The sequence below is a fragment of the Mobula hypostoma genome, chromosome 11 (genome assembly GCF_963921235.1).
Source record: "Mobula hypostoma chromosome 11, sMobHyp1.1, whole genome shotgun sequence".
NCBI lineage: Eukaryota > Metazoa > Chordata > Chondrichthyes > Myliobatiformes > Myliobatidae > Mobula > Mobula hypostoma.
Window position 1 is genome coordinate 84,258,992 of NC_086107.1, and position 18,435 is coordinate 84,277,426.

Genomic DNA, 18,435 nt, shown 5'->3' on the forward strand with positions numbered 1-18,435 from the left:
AACTTGAGTTCAACCCACATTTTGGACTTCCATGTCTTCCTTTGAATTAGTTTAATGTTTTGAAGTTACAAAGCAAAACACTAACCCTAACACTTTAATATTAACCCCTAATGTAGCCCTTATCTGGTGGCATGGTGGCATAGTGGTCAGCGTAATGCTAAAACATGCCAGCTGTAAGATTAGGTTTCAATTCCTGCCTCTGTCTGTAAGGAGTTTTTTCATTCTCACTGTGACCGAATTGGTTTCCTCCAAGTGCTTTGGTTTCCTCCCATGTTCCAAAGACCTACAGATTCGGGTTAGTAATGAAGCTATGAAGCATGGCGACACTTGCACACTCATCACCTATTTGACTGCACGCAAATGACGTATTTCACTGCATTCTTTGATATGCACATGACAAGTCAAATCAATCTTTAACTCTGACGTCTTAATAGTAATCAGAACTGAAACGCCCAACTTTTATCACTAATGCTAACCTCTAACCTTAACATTAACCCTGACCATACACCTGACCGTAATACCTTGTGTGCGATATGGAGATTTCCTTGGACCTGTTGCAATACTTGGCAAATAATCATATTCAACAAGTCCTTACCAATGCCAGGTTGATCACTACAAGTGAGGTCAAACAAACAAGAGAATGAAAAACCAGCAGATTAGACTGTGTGGACTCTTACCTTCAAACTTTGATTTGAGGGTTTCCGTCAAATACCGAGCCTCTTCCTGAATTTTCACCTCAAAGGCAATTTTCCCCAAGCCAAAGTTCCTGAAGATGGTGACAGTGAATCGGCGTTGCTGTTTCCAGGACTTGCCATAGGGGGCTGAAATGATGCCTAGCAGAAAGGGGTAAATAATTACAGCGGATTTGCATCAATGCAGACAAAAGCGACACAGAAATCATCTATTTTTATTTGTATTTTATTCAGAGAAACAGTACAGAATAGGCTCTTCTGGCCCTTCAAGCTGCACTGCAAAGCAACTTCCAATTTAACCTTAGTTTAATCACAGGGCAATTTACGATGTCCAATTAACTTACTAACTGGGTTTGAATTTTGAGTCCTCCCTTGTTTGGCTGTGATGTGTGGATCCTGGGTCAGATGTTGGCACCGTCAGGAGTTGAAAGCCCGATCAAACTTCAGGGACTGGAGCACAATCCCTAGTTGTGACCCTGCAGTCCCATGGACTGAGGAACTGTGGAGCTGAACGTTGCACAGCCATGCTTACGCCATTCTACTGATGTGCAGTGGAGAGCATCCTAACAAGCTGTATCACTGTTTGGCATGAAAAGTACACTGCAGCAGACAGGAAGGCTCTACAATGAGTCGTCAAGACTGCCCAACACATCACTGGCACCAGCCAAATTGCCATCAGGTATATATACTGTATACAGAAGGATGCGGGAAAAGAGGCAGTAACATCTCGAAGGCTCCCATACACCTTGCTCATGGACTGTTTGTCCGACTCCCATCATGGTGGAGGCCATGTAGCATTTGTACCAGGACCCCCAGTCTAAAACAGATACTTTCCCCAAGCACCTCCACCCACTAACTCCACCACTTCTTTATTTTCTTCTGTCAGTCACCTTATGTACAGCCCAGATTCACTTTATCAACATACAATCAACCTACGTATATAAGATATCTTATGAAATTATATTTATTGGGCATTTTTATTGTCTTCTTTACCTTTTGTGTTTTTTTCGTTCTGCAGTGGATCTGGAGTAAACAATTATTTCATTCCTTTACAGGAAATCACATTAAAAATTTTTGAATCTTGAAGCACCATGGTCCTAGTGATAAATCCTGGTCCCTCCTGCATGCTTGGGTGGAGTGGCACTGGGAGGAGTGCCATGCAACTGTGCCAAACCAAAATTATTACAAATATCCCTGGGCACATGGGGATCTTGCTGGGTACAACCAGTTGCTAGGTTGAAAAGTGCCCATAAACGCATTGGGAAGGCACTTCATATCTGCAAGTTTATACAAATCCAAATGTACACTCAGTGGCCACTTTATTAGGTACACCTGCACATTAATGCAAATATCTAAGCAGCCAATCATGTGGCAGAAACTCAATGCATGCAGACATGGTCAAGAGGTTTATTTGTTACTCAGAGCAAAACAGAATGGGGAAGAAATGTGATCTCAGTGACATTGACTGTGGAGTGATTGTTGGTGCCAGATGGGGAGGTCCCAGTATCTCAGAAATTGCTGAATTCCTGGGATTTTAATGTAAAACAGTCTCTAGAGTTTACGAGAATGGTATAAGAAACAAAAGACTATCATTCAATGAGAGGCAGATCTTGCTAATGAGAGAGGTCAGAGGAGAATGGCAGGACTAGTTCCAGCTGACAGGAAGGTGGCAGTAACTTGCACAACCACACGCTACAATAGTGGTGTGCAGAAGAGCACCTCTGACTGCACAACATTTGAACCTCGAAAAGGATGGGCTACAGCAGTAAATGACCACAAACATATACTTGGTGGCCACTTTATGAGGGGTAGGAGGTACCTAATAAAGTGACCACTGAGTGTAGTTATTACAAAGAAATAAATTAAATTTCCATTACCTTGGCCTTTTGTCAGAAAATCATTAATACGCATATTTGGCCTCCCGGCAAACTCCTTACTGTGCTGAATCAGAGCTTCCTGAATTGTCTGAAACCCACTCAGGATAATGACTTTGACCCAAAACATATTCACTCTGCAAATGTTCCCGTATGTCTTGACAACCTGGTTCAGGGTGAGAAAAAAAAAACAAAAAGATGCATCACATCACCAGCCAGGTAGTTTTGTATTTACATCCCTGTTGTCTGAGGCCATGGGTTCAATCCCTGCTCCAGGCCAACTCTCCTGTGCAGTATCATGTTTATCAAGTTCAGAAACACAGAAGGTCCTACAGATGCTGGAACTCCAGAGGAACACACACACAATGCTAGAGGAACTCAGCAGGTCAGGAAATAAATAAACAGTCGATGTTTTGTGTCAAGACCCTTCATCAGCACTGGAAGGGAAGGGGAAGACACTAGAATAAAAAGGTGAGGGGAGGGGTCCCCAGCCTTTCATCTTTCCCACTCACTTGGCTTTACACAACAACTTCCATCTTGCCCTTCTTCCCCTCCCCCATCCTGAAGATTCTCTTTTCTCCCAGTCTTCCATCCAGATACCAAAACCTGAGGCATGCAACACCAGATTGAAGAACAGGCTCCACCCTGCTGTTACCATCTCTTGAATCGACTAATTGTACGTTAAAGATTAATTCCTGATCTCCCAATCTATCTTGACATGCCCCTAGTTCTTTATTTGTCTGCCTACACTGTGCTTTCTCTGCAGCTGCTGCACTACGTTCTGTACTCTGGTTTTTTTTTACCCCCTTGATGTGATTATGTCAGGCATGATCTATCTCAATGGCCTACAAACTAAATATTTTAAAACAACTTGAGAACCTGTGTCAAGTATGGCTCTACCATAAATGCCTTCAATCCATATGGATACATCCGAGCCTGGTCCCACTAAATTGTCTGGAATGGGGTTTTGCACTTCAGTATTTTCCTTGATACGCTGATTGGAATGTGTTCTCTCTGAGACGCCAGGCTGTTCCCTTACTGGGTCCCTCCGACATTTTGCTTCTTTCTTTATCTGTTTGATTAAACACTGACTTACTTTTTGAAGATTTTCCTGCCCCTCACAGTCTCGCTTGAAATGTCCATCTCCTCCACAGTTGTGGAGAAAATTCCGGACGTCTCTCTCGTCAAAGGACCCTTTTCAGCAGCGTTCCTCGGCTTAGTAAGTCCTACAGGTGGGCTGGGATTCCCAACGGACATCTCACCTTTTGCTGCAACATCCATCGAGTCAGCTCGGCTCGGAGGGTTTTCATCTCATTCCTCAAAAGCTCTATATCTGTGGCGTCAGGAGTCACTTCAGTAACAGGGACTACCACTGAAGACATTACTCAGCTTTTGGAAGCGTTTCAGTTTTCAATCATGTTTTCCTCCTCTCTGACTTCTCTGAGTAAATCGGTAAAAGATGGAGGAGGGTGCATCTTGTGGGTCATTCGGATACGTAAAGCAATCATGTCATGTGACAGCTTGCTCCACCCTCAAGCAATTTCTTTCAGACCGTTGAATGCCTCCTTTGTGGCACAAACAGAGCAGCAGCATCTCCAACATGAAAAGGTCGGTAGACAACTTCTCTCCTTCCTCCTGGAATGTGTGCCTAACTTCATCCTAAGATCAGCTGAACTTTGAGTAGAGCCAAAAGCATCTTCCAGAGCTTGCAGGTAATTAGCTGATGCGGCTAATGGGTTTTCTGCCTTAAGGAATCTCACCATATCAACCACCAGACCCTTTAAACTCTTTATCAATCTCTGTTTTTCCATATTATCAGAGCACTGCCATTCATCCATTAACCGAGATGTCTGCTTAGCCCAAGCCTCATGTTTTTCTTCCCCATCGGGTGTGGGCTTGACCCCAGAGAACATTCTCAGCCTATGATAACTTTGGCTTTCTGCAGGTACACTTTGACTTTTATCAACCAGTGATGTAATAGCCGAAACTAGCTCAGAACTTAAATCTGAAGGACTTTTTAGAATTCTCACATTAGATAACTCTTTTCCCTCACTTCACAGAAACGAGAACAGTTTGTCTTTAAAGTCTTCACCCTCAGCTACATTCCTCCCTTCTTTAAAAATATGGACTGCCCATGGCCCCTCTGCTGCAGGTGCCCCTATCCTATTGGGCAGCTCAACATGGCATCCTTACCAGCTGATTGGTCAAACACCATTCAATCAGCATAACTTTCCCCAATACTTTTACAGAATTCAGAACTCTAAATAGCAGTTCGTCCGGAATTTGAATACCCACCCCACTCAGGACACAAACATTACCTGTGGATATTCTCTTCGAATCACACCAAACCTTAAACCCTGCAGCATCCATAATAAAGTACCTTAATTACAACACACCTCACTTTTCACAAACGCTAGTTTAAACATTGGCTTAACACACACATAAAGCTAATCTTCATAATCTATATGATCTTTAAGATCCTAAAGCCTGTCACAACATGAAATATCATCATGGCAGATCTGATCCAGGCCTCACCTCTTCTGTGCCAGGTCCCCACAGCCATTGTTGGATCCAACTGTTTAACTCTTAGATTAGATTGATTAACTGCAATTTTCTTTGCAGTTTAACAATCTGTCTGCCCTTTATGTGGTTCTTATATGTATATAACAGTATAGTATGCCTCTAGTGGCTATACAAAGTGTAATTCAGGAAAACTCTGGAAGTTTCTTTGTTCTGGATTTTTTGATTAAGTGCTTTCTCATTGGTTAACTTGGTACTGCTGTATTTGAGTATTAGCTTTCTAACTGGTTAATTTTTACCTATAAATTTAAACGGAATTTTCTTCATCTCTATGAGTATAAGATAGCTGTACACAAAACAGCGCCTTGTTAATCTTAGCTTTCCCTTTGCTTAGGAGACCTCTATCACTGTCTGTTCAACTTTCCCTTGTTCTATCAATGCTTAATAAAATAATTGTGAAGCAAAGGGTTTTGTGCCTTTTTCTTGACTTCTGAAACAACCTATTGAGCAAAAACACCAGAATCCAACACCTTCCATCTTCCAAGAGCTGAAACAAAATTTAGAAAAGATGCGTTGGTTTTCATACCAGGTAGCTGATGTCTTTGCTTCCTAAGGCCACACCTGGTGACACACATTGAGATAAGTAGTGAAAGATACCTGCCCACCTACTGAACCCTGCCATAATTCTAATCCAAGGAGGTGCCCAAGGCAGAATATCAAGGGCTAGTCCATTCCAGGACTCCATTCTGAGGTAATCACAGAGGAAGGTGATTGGTATGTTGGCCTTTATTACAAGGGGATTTTAGTACAAGTTTAGAGATGTCTTGCCTCAATATACAAGGCCCCAATGAGCCTTCACCTGGGAGAGAGTCATAGAGTCAGAGAGGTACAACACAGAAATGGGCCCTTCAGCCCATATATTCTGTGCCAAACTATTATTCTGCCTAGTCCAATCGATCTACATGGATCACAGCTCTCCATACCCCTCCCATCCATGCACTTATCCAACCTTCTCTTAAATGTTGACATTGAATCTACCTGCATTCACCACTTCCACAGGCAGCTCTTTCCACACTCTCAGCACCCTCTGAGTGAAAAAGTACCCGCTCAGATTCCCTTAAACATTTCAACTTGCTCTCTTAATCTCTAGTTGTACTCCCGCCCGACCTCAGTGGGAAGAGCATGTTTGCATTTACCCTATCTATACCCTTCATAATATTGTATACCTCTATCAAATCTCTCATTTTCCTGCACTCCATGGAATAATAGCATCCATATATTTATCTAAACTCCTTTTAAATAATGCAATTGAACTTACGCCAGCTCTTGTGCTGACAACCTGTTCCACGCTGGCGCTGCCCACCCTCTGAATGAAAAAGCTCCACCTCAAGTTCCCTTAAATATTTCACCCGTCACCCTCAATCTATGGCCTCCAGATGTAGTCACCCAACCTCAGTGGAAAAAGCCTGCTTGCATTCACCCTATCTAAACCTCTCATCATTTTGTATACCTCTGTAACATCTCTGCTCATATCCTGCGCTCCAGGGAATAAAATTCCAAACTTTCCTTATAACTATGGTCCTCTAGTCCCAGCAACACCCTTGAAAGTTTTTTCTGCACTCTTTCAATCTATTTGCATCCTTCCTGTTGGTGGTTGACCAGAACTGGACACCATGCTCCAAATTAGACTTTACCAATGTTTTATAGAACTTGAACATACCATCCCAACTTCTGTACTCAGTACGTTGACCTATGCAGGCCAATGTGCCAGAAGTTCTCTTTACAATCCTATCTATCCGCGCCACCATTTTTAAGGAAACTGGTGCTATTTCAGGGGATCTTGTGTCAAGCCCCCAAACCAGGAATGATTTCTGGGGTACTTGTGCGTGATGAAGACAGCTTAAGCAAACAATGTCTTGGCTTTTAAAAAAATGAGAAGATATTATTCTTATAATATTCTCAGAAGTCGTGATACATGTTGGCACCAACAACACAGGCAGGAAGAGGGATGAGGTCCTGGAGTGTGAGTTTTGGGAACTAGGCAGAAGGCTGAAGAACAGGCCTCAAGGGTGACGTTCTCAGGATTGCTGCCAGTGCTACGTGACAGTGATGGTAAGAATTGGAGGAGATGGCAGTTGAATGCGTGGCTGAGGAGTTGGTGCAGGGAGCAGGGTTTTAGATTTTTAGATCATTGGGATCTCTTCTGGGGAAGGTGGGACCTGTACAGATTGGATGGGTTGCACCTGAACTCGAGGGGGAGCAATATCCTTGCAGGTAGGTTTGCTAGCATGGTTCAAGAGGGTTTAAACTAATTTGCGAGGGGGATGGGACCCAGAGCGATAGAGCAGTGAAAGAACTGCACGGGTAAAGCCAGATCTGACATATGGAGAGGGTTTGAGGAAAGAGAAGCAGAATAAAGAGTGTAAAGGTAGTAAGGTAGAAGGGCTAAAGTGTGTGTACTTCAATGCAAGAAGCATCAGGAACAAAGGTGATGAACTGCGAGCTTGGATACATACATGGAATTATGATGTAGTGGCCATTACAGAGATTTGACTGGCACCAGGGCAGGAATGGATTCTCAATATTCCTGGATTTCAGTGCTTTAAAAGGGATAAAGAGGGGGGAAAAGGGGAGGAGGGGTGGCATTACTGGTCTTCAGGCATCTGTTAGTCTTGCGAGACTATGGATCTGCGCCTGGAAAGTCTTCACTTTCCAGGGCGCAGGCCTGGGCAAGGTTGTATGGAAGACCAGCAGTTGTCCATGCTGCAAGTCTCCCCTCTCCATGACACTGATGTTGTCCAAGGGAAGGGCATTAGGACCCATACAGCTTGGCACCAGTGTCGCCGCAGAGCAATATGTGGTGAAGTGCCTTGCTCAAGGACACAACATGCTGTCTCGGTTGGGGCTCAAACTCACGACCATCAGATCGCTAGTCAAATGCCTTAACCACTTGGCCACGTGCCCACACGTGGCATTACTGGTCAGGGATACTATTACAGCCACAGAAAGGGTGGGTAATGTAGCAGGATCTTCTTTTGAGTCAGTATAGGTGGAAATCAGGAACAGGAAGGGAGCAATTAACTGTACTGGGGGTATTCTATAGGCCCCCTGGTAGCAGCAGAGAAACTGAAGAGCAGATTGGGAGGCAGATTTTGGAAAGGTGCAAAAATAACAGGGTTGTTATCATGGGTGACTTTAACTTCCCTAAAATTGATTGCCACCTGATTAGTTCCAAGGGTTTGGATGGGGCAGAGTTTGTTAAGTGTGCCCAGGACGGATTCCTGTCACTGTATGTTGACAGGCCGACAAGGGGGAATGCCATACTAGATCTAGTACTAGGTAACAAACCGGGTCAGGTCACAGATCTCTCAGTGAGTGAGCATCTGGGGGACAGTGACCACCACTCCCTGGCCTTTAGCATTATCATGGAAAAGGATAGAATCAGAGAGGACAGGAACATTTTTATTTGGGGAAGGGCAAATTATGAGGCTATAAGGCTAGAACTTGCGGGTGTGAATTGGGATGATGTTTTTGCAGGGAAATGTACTATGGACACATGGACATGTTTAGAGATCTCTTGCGGAATGTTGGGGATAAATTTGTTCCGGTGAGGAAGGTAAAGAATGGTAGGGTGAAGGAACCAGGGTGACAAGTGAGGTGGAAAATCTAGTCAGGTGGAAGAAGGCAGCATACATGAGGTTTAGGAAGCAAGGCTAAGATGGGTCTATTGAGGAATATAGGGAAACAAGAAAGGAGCTTAAGAAGGAGCTGATAAGAGCAAGAAGTGGGCATGAGAAGGCCTTGGTGAGTAGGGTAAAGGAAAATCACAAGGCATTCTTCAATGATGTGAAGAACAAAAGGATGACAGGAGTGAAGGTAGGACCGATTAGAGATAAAGGTGGGAAGATGTGCCTGGAGGCTGTGGAAGTGAGCGAGGACCTTAATGAATACTTCTCTTCGGTATTCACCAATGAGAGGGAACTTGATGACGATGAGGACAATATGAGTGAGGTTGATGTTCTGGAGCATGTTGATATTAAGGGAGAGGAGGTGCTGGAGTGGTTAAAATACATTAGGATGGATAAGTTCCTGGGGCCTGATGGAATATTCCCCAGGCTGCTCCACGAGGCGAGGGAAGAGATTGCTGAGCCCCTAGCTAGGATCTTTATGTCCTTGTTGTCTACGGGAATGGTACCGGAGGATTGGAGTGAGGCGAATGTTGTCCCCTTGTTCCAAAAAGGTAGTTGGGATAGTCCAGGTAATTATAGAGCAGTGAGCCTTACGTCTGTGGTGGGAAAGCTGTTGGAAAAGATTCTTAGAGATAAGATCAATGGGCATTTAGAGAATCATGGTCTGATCAGGGACAGTCAGCATGGCTTTGTGAAGGGAAGATCGTGTCTAACAAGACTGATAGAATTCTTTGAGGAGGTGACCAGGCATATAGTGCAGTGGATGTGGTCTATATGGATTTTAGTAAGGCATTTGACAAGGTTCCACATGGTAGGCATGAAGGTCAGAAGGCATGGGATCCAGGGAAGTTTGGCCAGGTGGATTCAGAATTGGCTTGCTTGCAGAAAGCAGAGGGTCATGGTGGAGGGAGTACATTTGGATTGGAGGGTTGTGACTAGTGATGTCCCACAAGGATCGGTTCTGGGGCTGCTACTTTTCGTGACTTTTATTTAAGACCTGGATGTGGGGGTAGAAGGGTGGGTCAGCAAGTTTGTAAATGAAACAAAGGTTGGTAGTGTTATAGATAGTGTAGAGGATTGTCGAAGACTGCAGCGAGACATTGATAGGATGCAGAAGTGGGCTGAGAAGTGGCAGATGGAGTTCAACCTGGAGAAGTGTGAGGTGGTACACTTTGGAAGGACAAACTCCAAGGCAGAGTACAAAGTAAATGGCAGGATACTTGGTAGTGTGGAGGAGCAGAGGGATCTGGGGGTACACGTCCACAGATACCTGAAAGTTGCCTCACAGGTAGATAGGGTAGCTCAGAAAGCTTATGGGGTGTTAGCATTCATAAGTCGAGGGATAGAGTTTAAGAGTCGCGATGTAATGATGCAGCTCTATAAAACTCTGGTTAGGCCACACTTGGGAGTACTGTGTCCAGTTCTGGTCACCTCACTATAGGAAGGATGTGGAAGCATTGGAAAGGTTACAGAGGAGATTTACCAGGATGCTGCCTGGTTTAGAGAGTATGGATTGTATGAAATGTATAGGAAACAGGGGATAAATCAGGTGTAAATCAGAGGATAAATCAGGAGTATAAGAAGTGCAAGAAAATACTTAAGAAAGAAATCAGGAGGGCTAAAAGAAGACATGAGGTTGCCTTGGCAGTCAAAGTGAAGGATAATCCAAAGAGCTTTTACAAGTATATTAAGAGGAAAAGGATTGTAAGGGATAGAATTGGTCCTCTTGAAGATCAGAGTGGTTGGCTTTGTGCGGAACCAAAGGAATTGGGGGAGATCTTAAATAGGTTTTTTGCATCTGTATTTACTAAGGAGGCTGGCATGAAATCTATGGAATTGAGGGAATCAAGTAGTGAGACCATGGAAACTGTACAGATTGAAAAGGAGGAGGTGCTTGCTGTCTTGAGGAAAATTAAAGTGGATAAATCCCTGCGACCTGACAGAGTGTTCCCTCGGACCTTGAAGGAGACTAGTGTTGAAATTGCGGGGGCCCTGGCAGAAATATTTAAAATGTCGCTGTCTACGGGTGAAGTGCCGGAGGATTGGAGAGTGGCTCATGTTGTTCCGTTGTTTAAAAAAAGATCGAAAAGTAATCCAAGAAATTATAGGCCGGTGAGTTTAACGTCAGTAGTAGGTAAGTTATTGGAGGGAGTACTAAGAGACAGAATCTACAAGCATTTGGATAGACAGGGGCTTATTAGGGAGAGTCAACATGGCTTTGTGCGTGGTAGGTCATGTTTGACCAATCTGTTGGAGTTTTTCGAGGAGGTTACCAGGAAAGTAGATGAAGGGAAGGCAGTGGATATTGTCTACATGGGCTTCAGTAAGGCCTTTGACAAGGTCCCGCATGGGAGGTTAGTTAGGAAAATTCAGTCGCTAGGTATACATGGAGAGGTGGTAAATTGGATTAGACATTGGCTCAATGGAAGAAGCCAGAGAGTGGTGGTAGAGAATTGCTTCTCTGAGTGGAGGCCTGTGACTAGTGGTGTGCCACAGGGATCAGTGCTGGGTCCATTGTTATTTGTCATCTATATCAATGATCTGGATGATAATGTGGTAAATTGGATCAGCAAGTTTGCTGATGATACAAAGATTGGAGGTGTAGTAGACAGTGAGGAAGGTTTTCAGAGCCTGCAGAGGGACTTGGACCAGCTGGAAAAATGGGCTGAAAAATGGCAGATGGAGTTTAATACTGACAAGTGTGAGGTATTGCACGTTGGAAGGACAAACCAACGTAGAACATACAGGGTTAATGGTAAGGCACTGAGGAGTGCAGTGGAACAGAGGGATCTGGGAATACAGATACAAAGTTCCCTAAAAGTGTTGTCACAGGTAGATAGGGTCGTAAAGAGAGCTTTTGGTACATTGGCCTTTATTAATCAAAGTATTGAGTATAAGAGCTGGAATGTTATGATGAGGTTGTATAAGGCATTGGTGAGGCCGAATCTGGATATTGTGTTCAGTTTTGGTCACCAAATTACAGGAAGGATATAAATAAGGTTGAAAGAGTGCAGAGAAGGTTTACAAGGATGTTGCCGGGACTTGAGAAACTCAGTTACAGAGAAAGGTTGAATAGGTTAGGACTTTATTCCCTGGAGCGTAGAAGAATGAGGGGAGGTTTGATAGAGGTATATAAAATTATGATGGGTATAGATAGAGTGAATGCAAGCAGGCTTTTTCCACTGAGACAAGGGGAGAAAAAAACCAGAGGACATGGGTTAAGGGTGAGGGGGGAAAAGTTTAAAGGGAACATTGGGGGGGGCTTCTTCACACAGAGAGTGGTGGGAGTATGGAATGAGCTGCCAGACGAGGTGGTAAATGCAGGTTCTTTTTTAACATTTAAGAATAAATTGGACAGATATATGGATGGGAGGTGTATGGAGGGATATGGTCCGTGTGCAGGTCAGTGGGACTAGGCAGAAAATGGTTCGGCACAGCCAAGAAGGGCCAAAAGGCCTGTTTCTGTGCTGTAGTTTCTATGGTTCTATGATTACGATCAGAGATTAAGGGAGCTAGGGCTTTACTCTTTGGAGAGAAGGAGGATGAGAGGAGACATGATAGAGGTATACAAGATATTAAGAGGAATAGATAGAGTGGATAGCCAGCGCCTCTTCCCCAGCGCACCGCTGCTCAACACAAGGGGACATGGCTTTAAGGTAAAGGGGGGGAAGTTCAAGGGGGATATTAGAGGAAGGTTTTTTACTCAGAGAGTGGTTGGTGCGTGGAATGCACTGCCTGAGTCAGTGGTGGAGGCAGATACACTAGTGAAATTTAAGAGACTACTGGACAGGTATATGGAGGAATTTAAGTTGGGGGGTTATATGGGAGGCAGGGTTTGAGGGTTGGCACAACAATGTGCGCCAAAGGGCCTGTACTGTGTTGTACTGTTCTATGTTCTATATTATTGGACTGCACAAAATTCTTACAGGGAGTTGTGGGGAGGATTTTTCCTTTGGTCAGGTGGTCCAGAACTGAGGGCCACAACCTGGAAATAAGGGGGACAGGCTGCATAGAGTGAATGTAGAGAGGATGCTTCCAATACTGGGAATGTCTAAGGTACAAGGAACAGTCTGAGAATGCAGGAACTCCGGTTTAGAATTAAGGAATTCCTTCAGCCAGAGGTGACAAATCTGTGTAATCTGTTGCCATGGCGGACTGTGGAGGCCTTGAAATTGGCTGTGCTTAAGGCAGAGATTGATAGGTTCTTGATTTGTTAAAGGTTATGGGGAAAGGATAGGAGACGGGATTCCAAAAAAAAATCAGACAATTTATTTCCTTTGACATAATCTTAGAATACGTGAAGAGACTGACAAGTTGAATAAGAGGTAGGTACAGTTACTGGAAAAAGAAAGTGACGTTCTTTGGAACTTTTAAATTGGAATGAAGATGTCAAGGTACAATTGAGATTATTGCTATATGCACAAGAATATGTACTATATGTACAAGTGCCATGAAAAATGTTCTGGCAGCCATTATAGGCACATAATGTTAGAGACTCAACATTCAGAAACAATATATACAAAAACTACGTAACAGAAGAATGGTGAGCTTGAATTGAGATTTTAATTTGATACTAATTATAAAAACTAGGAAACGCAGGAAATGCTTAGCATGTCAGGTAGCGTGTGAGGAGAAAGAAGCCCTGCCTGTGGAAAGAGAAACAGGTTTAGCAATTTATTTGAACTAGGTGGGCGGGCTGGGCTCATCACCCTCAGCTGGCAGCAAGCCCAGGAGGACAGCTCTGAGTAGATGGTTCTCAGTCTTGCCAGGCAGTTTGTATAAGAGAGGGAAAACTCCGATACTCAATCTACAGCCTTGCGGTTGCTGCAGTTGTCGCTCACTGTGCCATCGTGGAACGTCCCCCGGCCTAAAGAGTGGAATCGGTCCAAGTGCACCGATCCTCACTGTAAACCTACGCAGTGCAGGTGGGAAGAAAAGTCAGACAGAGATGGAGTTCCTTCCTGATCTTCGCAGTGAAGAACCAGCTGTCATCATCATCGTCATTTATTTGAAATATTCTCCATTTGAAGTTTGTTAACTTTCAGAAATGAAAGTCAAGACTGATAGCTGGAGGCATCACACCTTGGTCTGGCAACTGTGACTGCAAGAAACTGCAGAGAGTTGTAGATATCGTGAAAGCCATCCATGGGCTCTGGCTACACTTCTCGCTGCCTCAGCGTAATCGGAGATTGGTCCCACCACGGACATCCCCTCGCCTCTCTCCAGTGGGGAGAAATAACAAAACATGTACAACCGTGCTCAAGAGCAGCTTCTAGCCCTCTGTTATAAGATTATTGAATAACTCCCTTGGGGCAGGGTTTGAATGCCATAACCAACTACATCGAACGACATTGGGGGACAGCAAAGCTTTGCTTCCAGATGAGCTCAATACCTTCTATGCTGGCTTACACCATCAGAACAGGGACGAACCGTGATGCACCCCTCCCCCCACCACATCTTCTGATGGTCCTTTGGTCTCAGTATCTGACGATGACGTGCGGGCTGCCTTCAAGAGACTGAATCCAAGGAAAGCATCCGGTCCGGATGGAGTACCTGGCTGAGAACTGAAGATCTGTGATGACCAACCGGCTGGTGTGTTCACAGATATCCTCAACCTCTCACTCAGGCAGTGTGTGGTTACCCTCCTGCTTCAAGCAGGCTTCAGTCGTACTTGTGCCCAAGAGGAGTGTGGTGACCTGCCTCAGTGACTATCAGCCAGTGGCACTTACATCCACCGTGGTGAAGTGTTTTGAGAGGCTGCTGTTGAAGCATAACAGCTCCTGTCTGAATGGTGACTTGGATCCGTTCCAATTTGCCTACCAGACCAACATGTCCATAGCGGATGCCATCTCATTGGCTCTTCACACAACCCTGGAACATTTGAACAGCAAAGGTGCATTCATCAGGATGCTCTTTATCAATTACAGCTCATCATTTAACACCATTGTCCCCTCAAAACTAATCAGTAAACTCTGAGACCTGGGCCTCTAAACCCTCTTGTTTTCTGGATTTCCTCACTTGCAGACCCCAGTCGGTTCGGATTGGCAAAACCATCTCCTCCACAATTTCCATCAGCACAGGAACACCACAGAGCTGTGTGCTTAGCCCCCTGCTCTACTCACTTTACACCCATGACCGTATGGCTAAGTACAGCTCCAACACCATATACGAGTTTGCTGATAACACCACTGTTGTGGGCCCTATCAGAGTTGGTGTGAATCCGCAGACAGGAGGGAGATTGAAAACTTGACTGAGTGGTGTAATAACAACAACCTCTCACTCAATGTCAATAAGACTAAGGAACTGATTGTAGTCTTCAGGAGAGGGAAACCAGAGGACCATGAGCCAGTAATCACCAGAGGGGAGAGGGTCAGTAACTCTACATTCCTGGGTGTCACCATCTCAGAGGACCTGCTCTGGACCCAACATATAAATATAATTGTGAAGAAAGCACAACAGCGCCTTTACTTCCTCAAGAGTCTGAGGAGGTTTGGCGTGTCATTGAAACCTTGGCAAACTTCTGTAGATGTGTGGTGGAAAGTGTGCTGGCTGGCTGCATTATGGCCTCGTTTGGGAACACCAATGCCTTTGAGCAGAAAATCCTACAAAAGGTAATGGATTCAGCCCAGTACATCACGGGTAAAACCCTCCCCACCATTGAGCACATCCACAAGAAATGTTGCCGTAGAAAAGCATCGTCAAAGATCCTCACCACCCAGACCATGCTCCCTTCTCACTGCTGCCGTCTGGTTGGAAGGTTCAAGACCCTCAGGACTCACACCACAGGTTCAAGAACAATTACTGCCCCGGAACCATCAGGCTCTTGAACAAAAGAAGATAACTACACTCATTTAAGGATTCTTTTATCTTGTTATTTCATGGTCTCCTTATTTATTGCTATTTATTTATGTTTGCATTTGCACAGTTTGTTGTTCAGTGATCTTGATTAACAGTTACTGTTCGATAGACTTGTTGAGTATGCCCACAGGAAAAAGATTCTCAATGTTGTATGTGCTGACATGTATGTGCTCTGATAATACATTTTACTTTGAACTTTGTATGATAAGATGGATTCCTGGCCTCAAAATCTACCTGATAATGGCCTTTCACTTTACTGTCTGTCTGCACTGCACTTTCTCTGCAACTGTAACACTATATTATAGAGTCATAGAAAACTACAGCATAGAAACCAGCCCTTCTTCCCATCTAGTCTGTGCCAAGATATTTTTTAGTCTGGTCCCATCAACCTGCACCTGGATCACAGCCTCCCATCCACGTCCTTATCCTAACTTCCGTTAGATGTTGAAATCACCACTTCTGCTGACAGCTCGTTCCGCACTCTTACCACTCTCTGAGTGAAAAGGTTTTCCCTTCGTGTTCCCAGTAAACATTTTACCTTTCACCCTTAACACAAAACCTCTAGTTGTAGTCTCACCCAACCTCAGAGGAAAGAGCCTGCTTGTATTGACCCTATATCTATACCCCTCACATTGTATACTGCTATCAAATCTCCCCTCATTTTCCTACACTCCAGGGGATAAATCAAGACAAATTTTGATTCTTAACCTATTCAACTTTTCCCCGTAACTCAGGTCCTCAAGAAACAGAATTGAAGTGTCTCGGCCCAAAACCTCGACTGTTTATTCATTTCCATGGAAGCTGACCCGCTGAGCTCCTCTAGCGTTTTTTGTGTGCTGCTCCGGATTTCCAGCATCTCTTATGTTTATCATTTTCTGTTCTTGTGCCTCCCTCACTGTACTGATATGATGAAATGCCCTGTATGGTTAGCACATAAAACAGTTTCTCTGAATCTCAGTACACACGACAATAACAGACCTGTTCAACAATTTACCAATAGAAAATCGCTATGTTTTCTTGATGCAGTTTCCTGAGAGAAAGTGCGTTCCCCATTTACCTATTGGATTACACGTACCATCTTGAAGTGGAGAAGATTCTTGTCACGAGTAAAGAAATATCCACACTGAGACCAGAAGGAAAGTCCCGGGGGAAGCTGGCTTGGTGTCCTTGCTTGGATGAGGTAGTACACCAGTAAGAAACCTAACAGCAATATCAGGAGCATTTTAAGATTGAGCCATTCGAATACAGCCACCCCCGAGACAAGATCGGTTGTTTCCATTCTCAACTTTTAAAATCTCATCAAAGCTTCTGTTTCTCGGTGGCCGGGGGAGGGTGAAGTGTTTATGAGGCTGGCCTGTTCTTCAGTTGTTTCTGATACACTTCCTGTAATCAGAGTGATTTAGGAGGCACTGTTTGTCTGACAACCTGCACAGAGAGGCTGATGGGAGACGGTGTTTACTTGTGCCGCGTTCTGGCAAGGATTGTCGGCAGCCTCTGGCATTGACCCTAGTGCAAATCGTGTGACTGAAAGCCGCACAGGGAAGTGAGCTTCTGTTTATTTATTTAGAGACACAGCTGGAGCAGACCTTTTCCAGCCCGACTGCAGCACTTAGCAACCCACATATTTAACCCCAGCCTAATCAGAGCACAGTGGGTAGTGGGTAGTGGCTCCATGTGTCACTACTACAGGGCGTGACGACCCTGCCTTACACGAGTCCCAGGCTCAGCTGGCTCCGGCTGACAGTACCCGGTATGGGCCCCTATCCAGGGTTACGGACCCCACTGCCTCGTGGGTATCTTCGGGAGAAGAGAGAGCTGAGGAGTAAACCCTACACAAATCCGGAGTGGAGCCCCTAAGGCGGTTGGATGACGTATCACGTCACTTCCTGGCAGCTCCTGCAGCCAAGCTGATGCCAAATGAACTGCTTCACATCCGCGAGGCTGAGAGGGGGATCTTGATGTCTGGGCAGCCCAGGATCTCCATATTTATCGCCCAGATCTGCGCCCCGGACAGGCGCATCCATTGTCTACTTAGACAGACAGAGCCACGATGATGAATCAGAGCACAATTTACAATGACCCATTAACCTACTAACCAGTATGACTTTGGACTGTGGGAGGAAACCAGAGCACCCAGAGGAAACCCACAAATTCCACAGGGAAGATGTGCAAACTCCTTGCAGAGGATGCTAGGAGTGGACTCCAAACCTCGATGCCCTGAGCTGTAATAGTGTTGCTCCTGCTTCTATGCTGCCGTGGTATGCTTGGTCATGCACTTTGGTAGAAAGAATAAAAGTGTAGACTGCTTTTCAAACTGAGAACTAATTCAGAAATTAGAGGTTCAGAGGGACTTGGGAGTCCTCATTCAGGATCCCCTAAAGGTTAATTTGCAGGTTGAGTCAGTGGTGAGGGAGGCAAATGTGATGTTTGCGCTCATTTCAAGAGGACTAGAATATAAGGGCAAGGATGTAATACTGAAGCTTTATAAGGCACTGGTCAGAGCATACTTGGAGTATTTTGAGCAGTTGTAGAACTCATTTCTAAGAAAAAATGTGCTGGCATTGGAGAGTGTACAGAGGAGGTTCATGAGAATGATTCCAGGAATGAAAGGGTTAACATTTGAGGAGTGTTTGATGCGTCTGGGCCTGTACTCGCTGGAGTTTAGAAGAATGAGGGGTGACCTCATTGAAACATATTGAATATTGAAAGGCCTAGATACAGTGGATGTGGAGAGGATGTTTCCTTTAGTGGGGGAGTCTACGACCAGAGGGCACAGCCTCAGAATAGAGCCACATCCCTGCA

At 44.7% G+C, this 18,435-nt stretch overlaps 1 protein-coding gene across 1 annotated transcript in view; it reads right to left on the reverse strand.

Moving 5' to 3' along the window:
- The window catches only part of LOC134353885 (cytochrome P450 2J2-like), a 43,293-nt gene extending 26,233 nt beyond the window's left edge, over positions 1-17,060 (reverse strand). The window contains exons 1-3 of the mRNA XM_063062394.1: positions 16,709-17,060; positions 2,570-2,732; positions 678-833 (exon numbers count right to left, since the gene is read on the reverse strand). Of these exons, the coding sequence (XP_062918464.1) occupies positions 678-833; positions 2,570-2,732; positions 16,709-16,912 (523 nt within the window). The 5' untranslated portion in view covers positions 16,913-17,060. The remainder of the gene's footprint in view (positions 1-677; positions 834-2,569; positions 2,733-16,708) is intronic.
- Between the last annotated feature and the right edge of the window lie 1,375 nt (positions 17,061-18,435).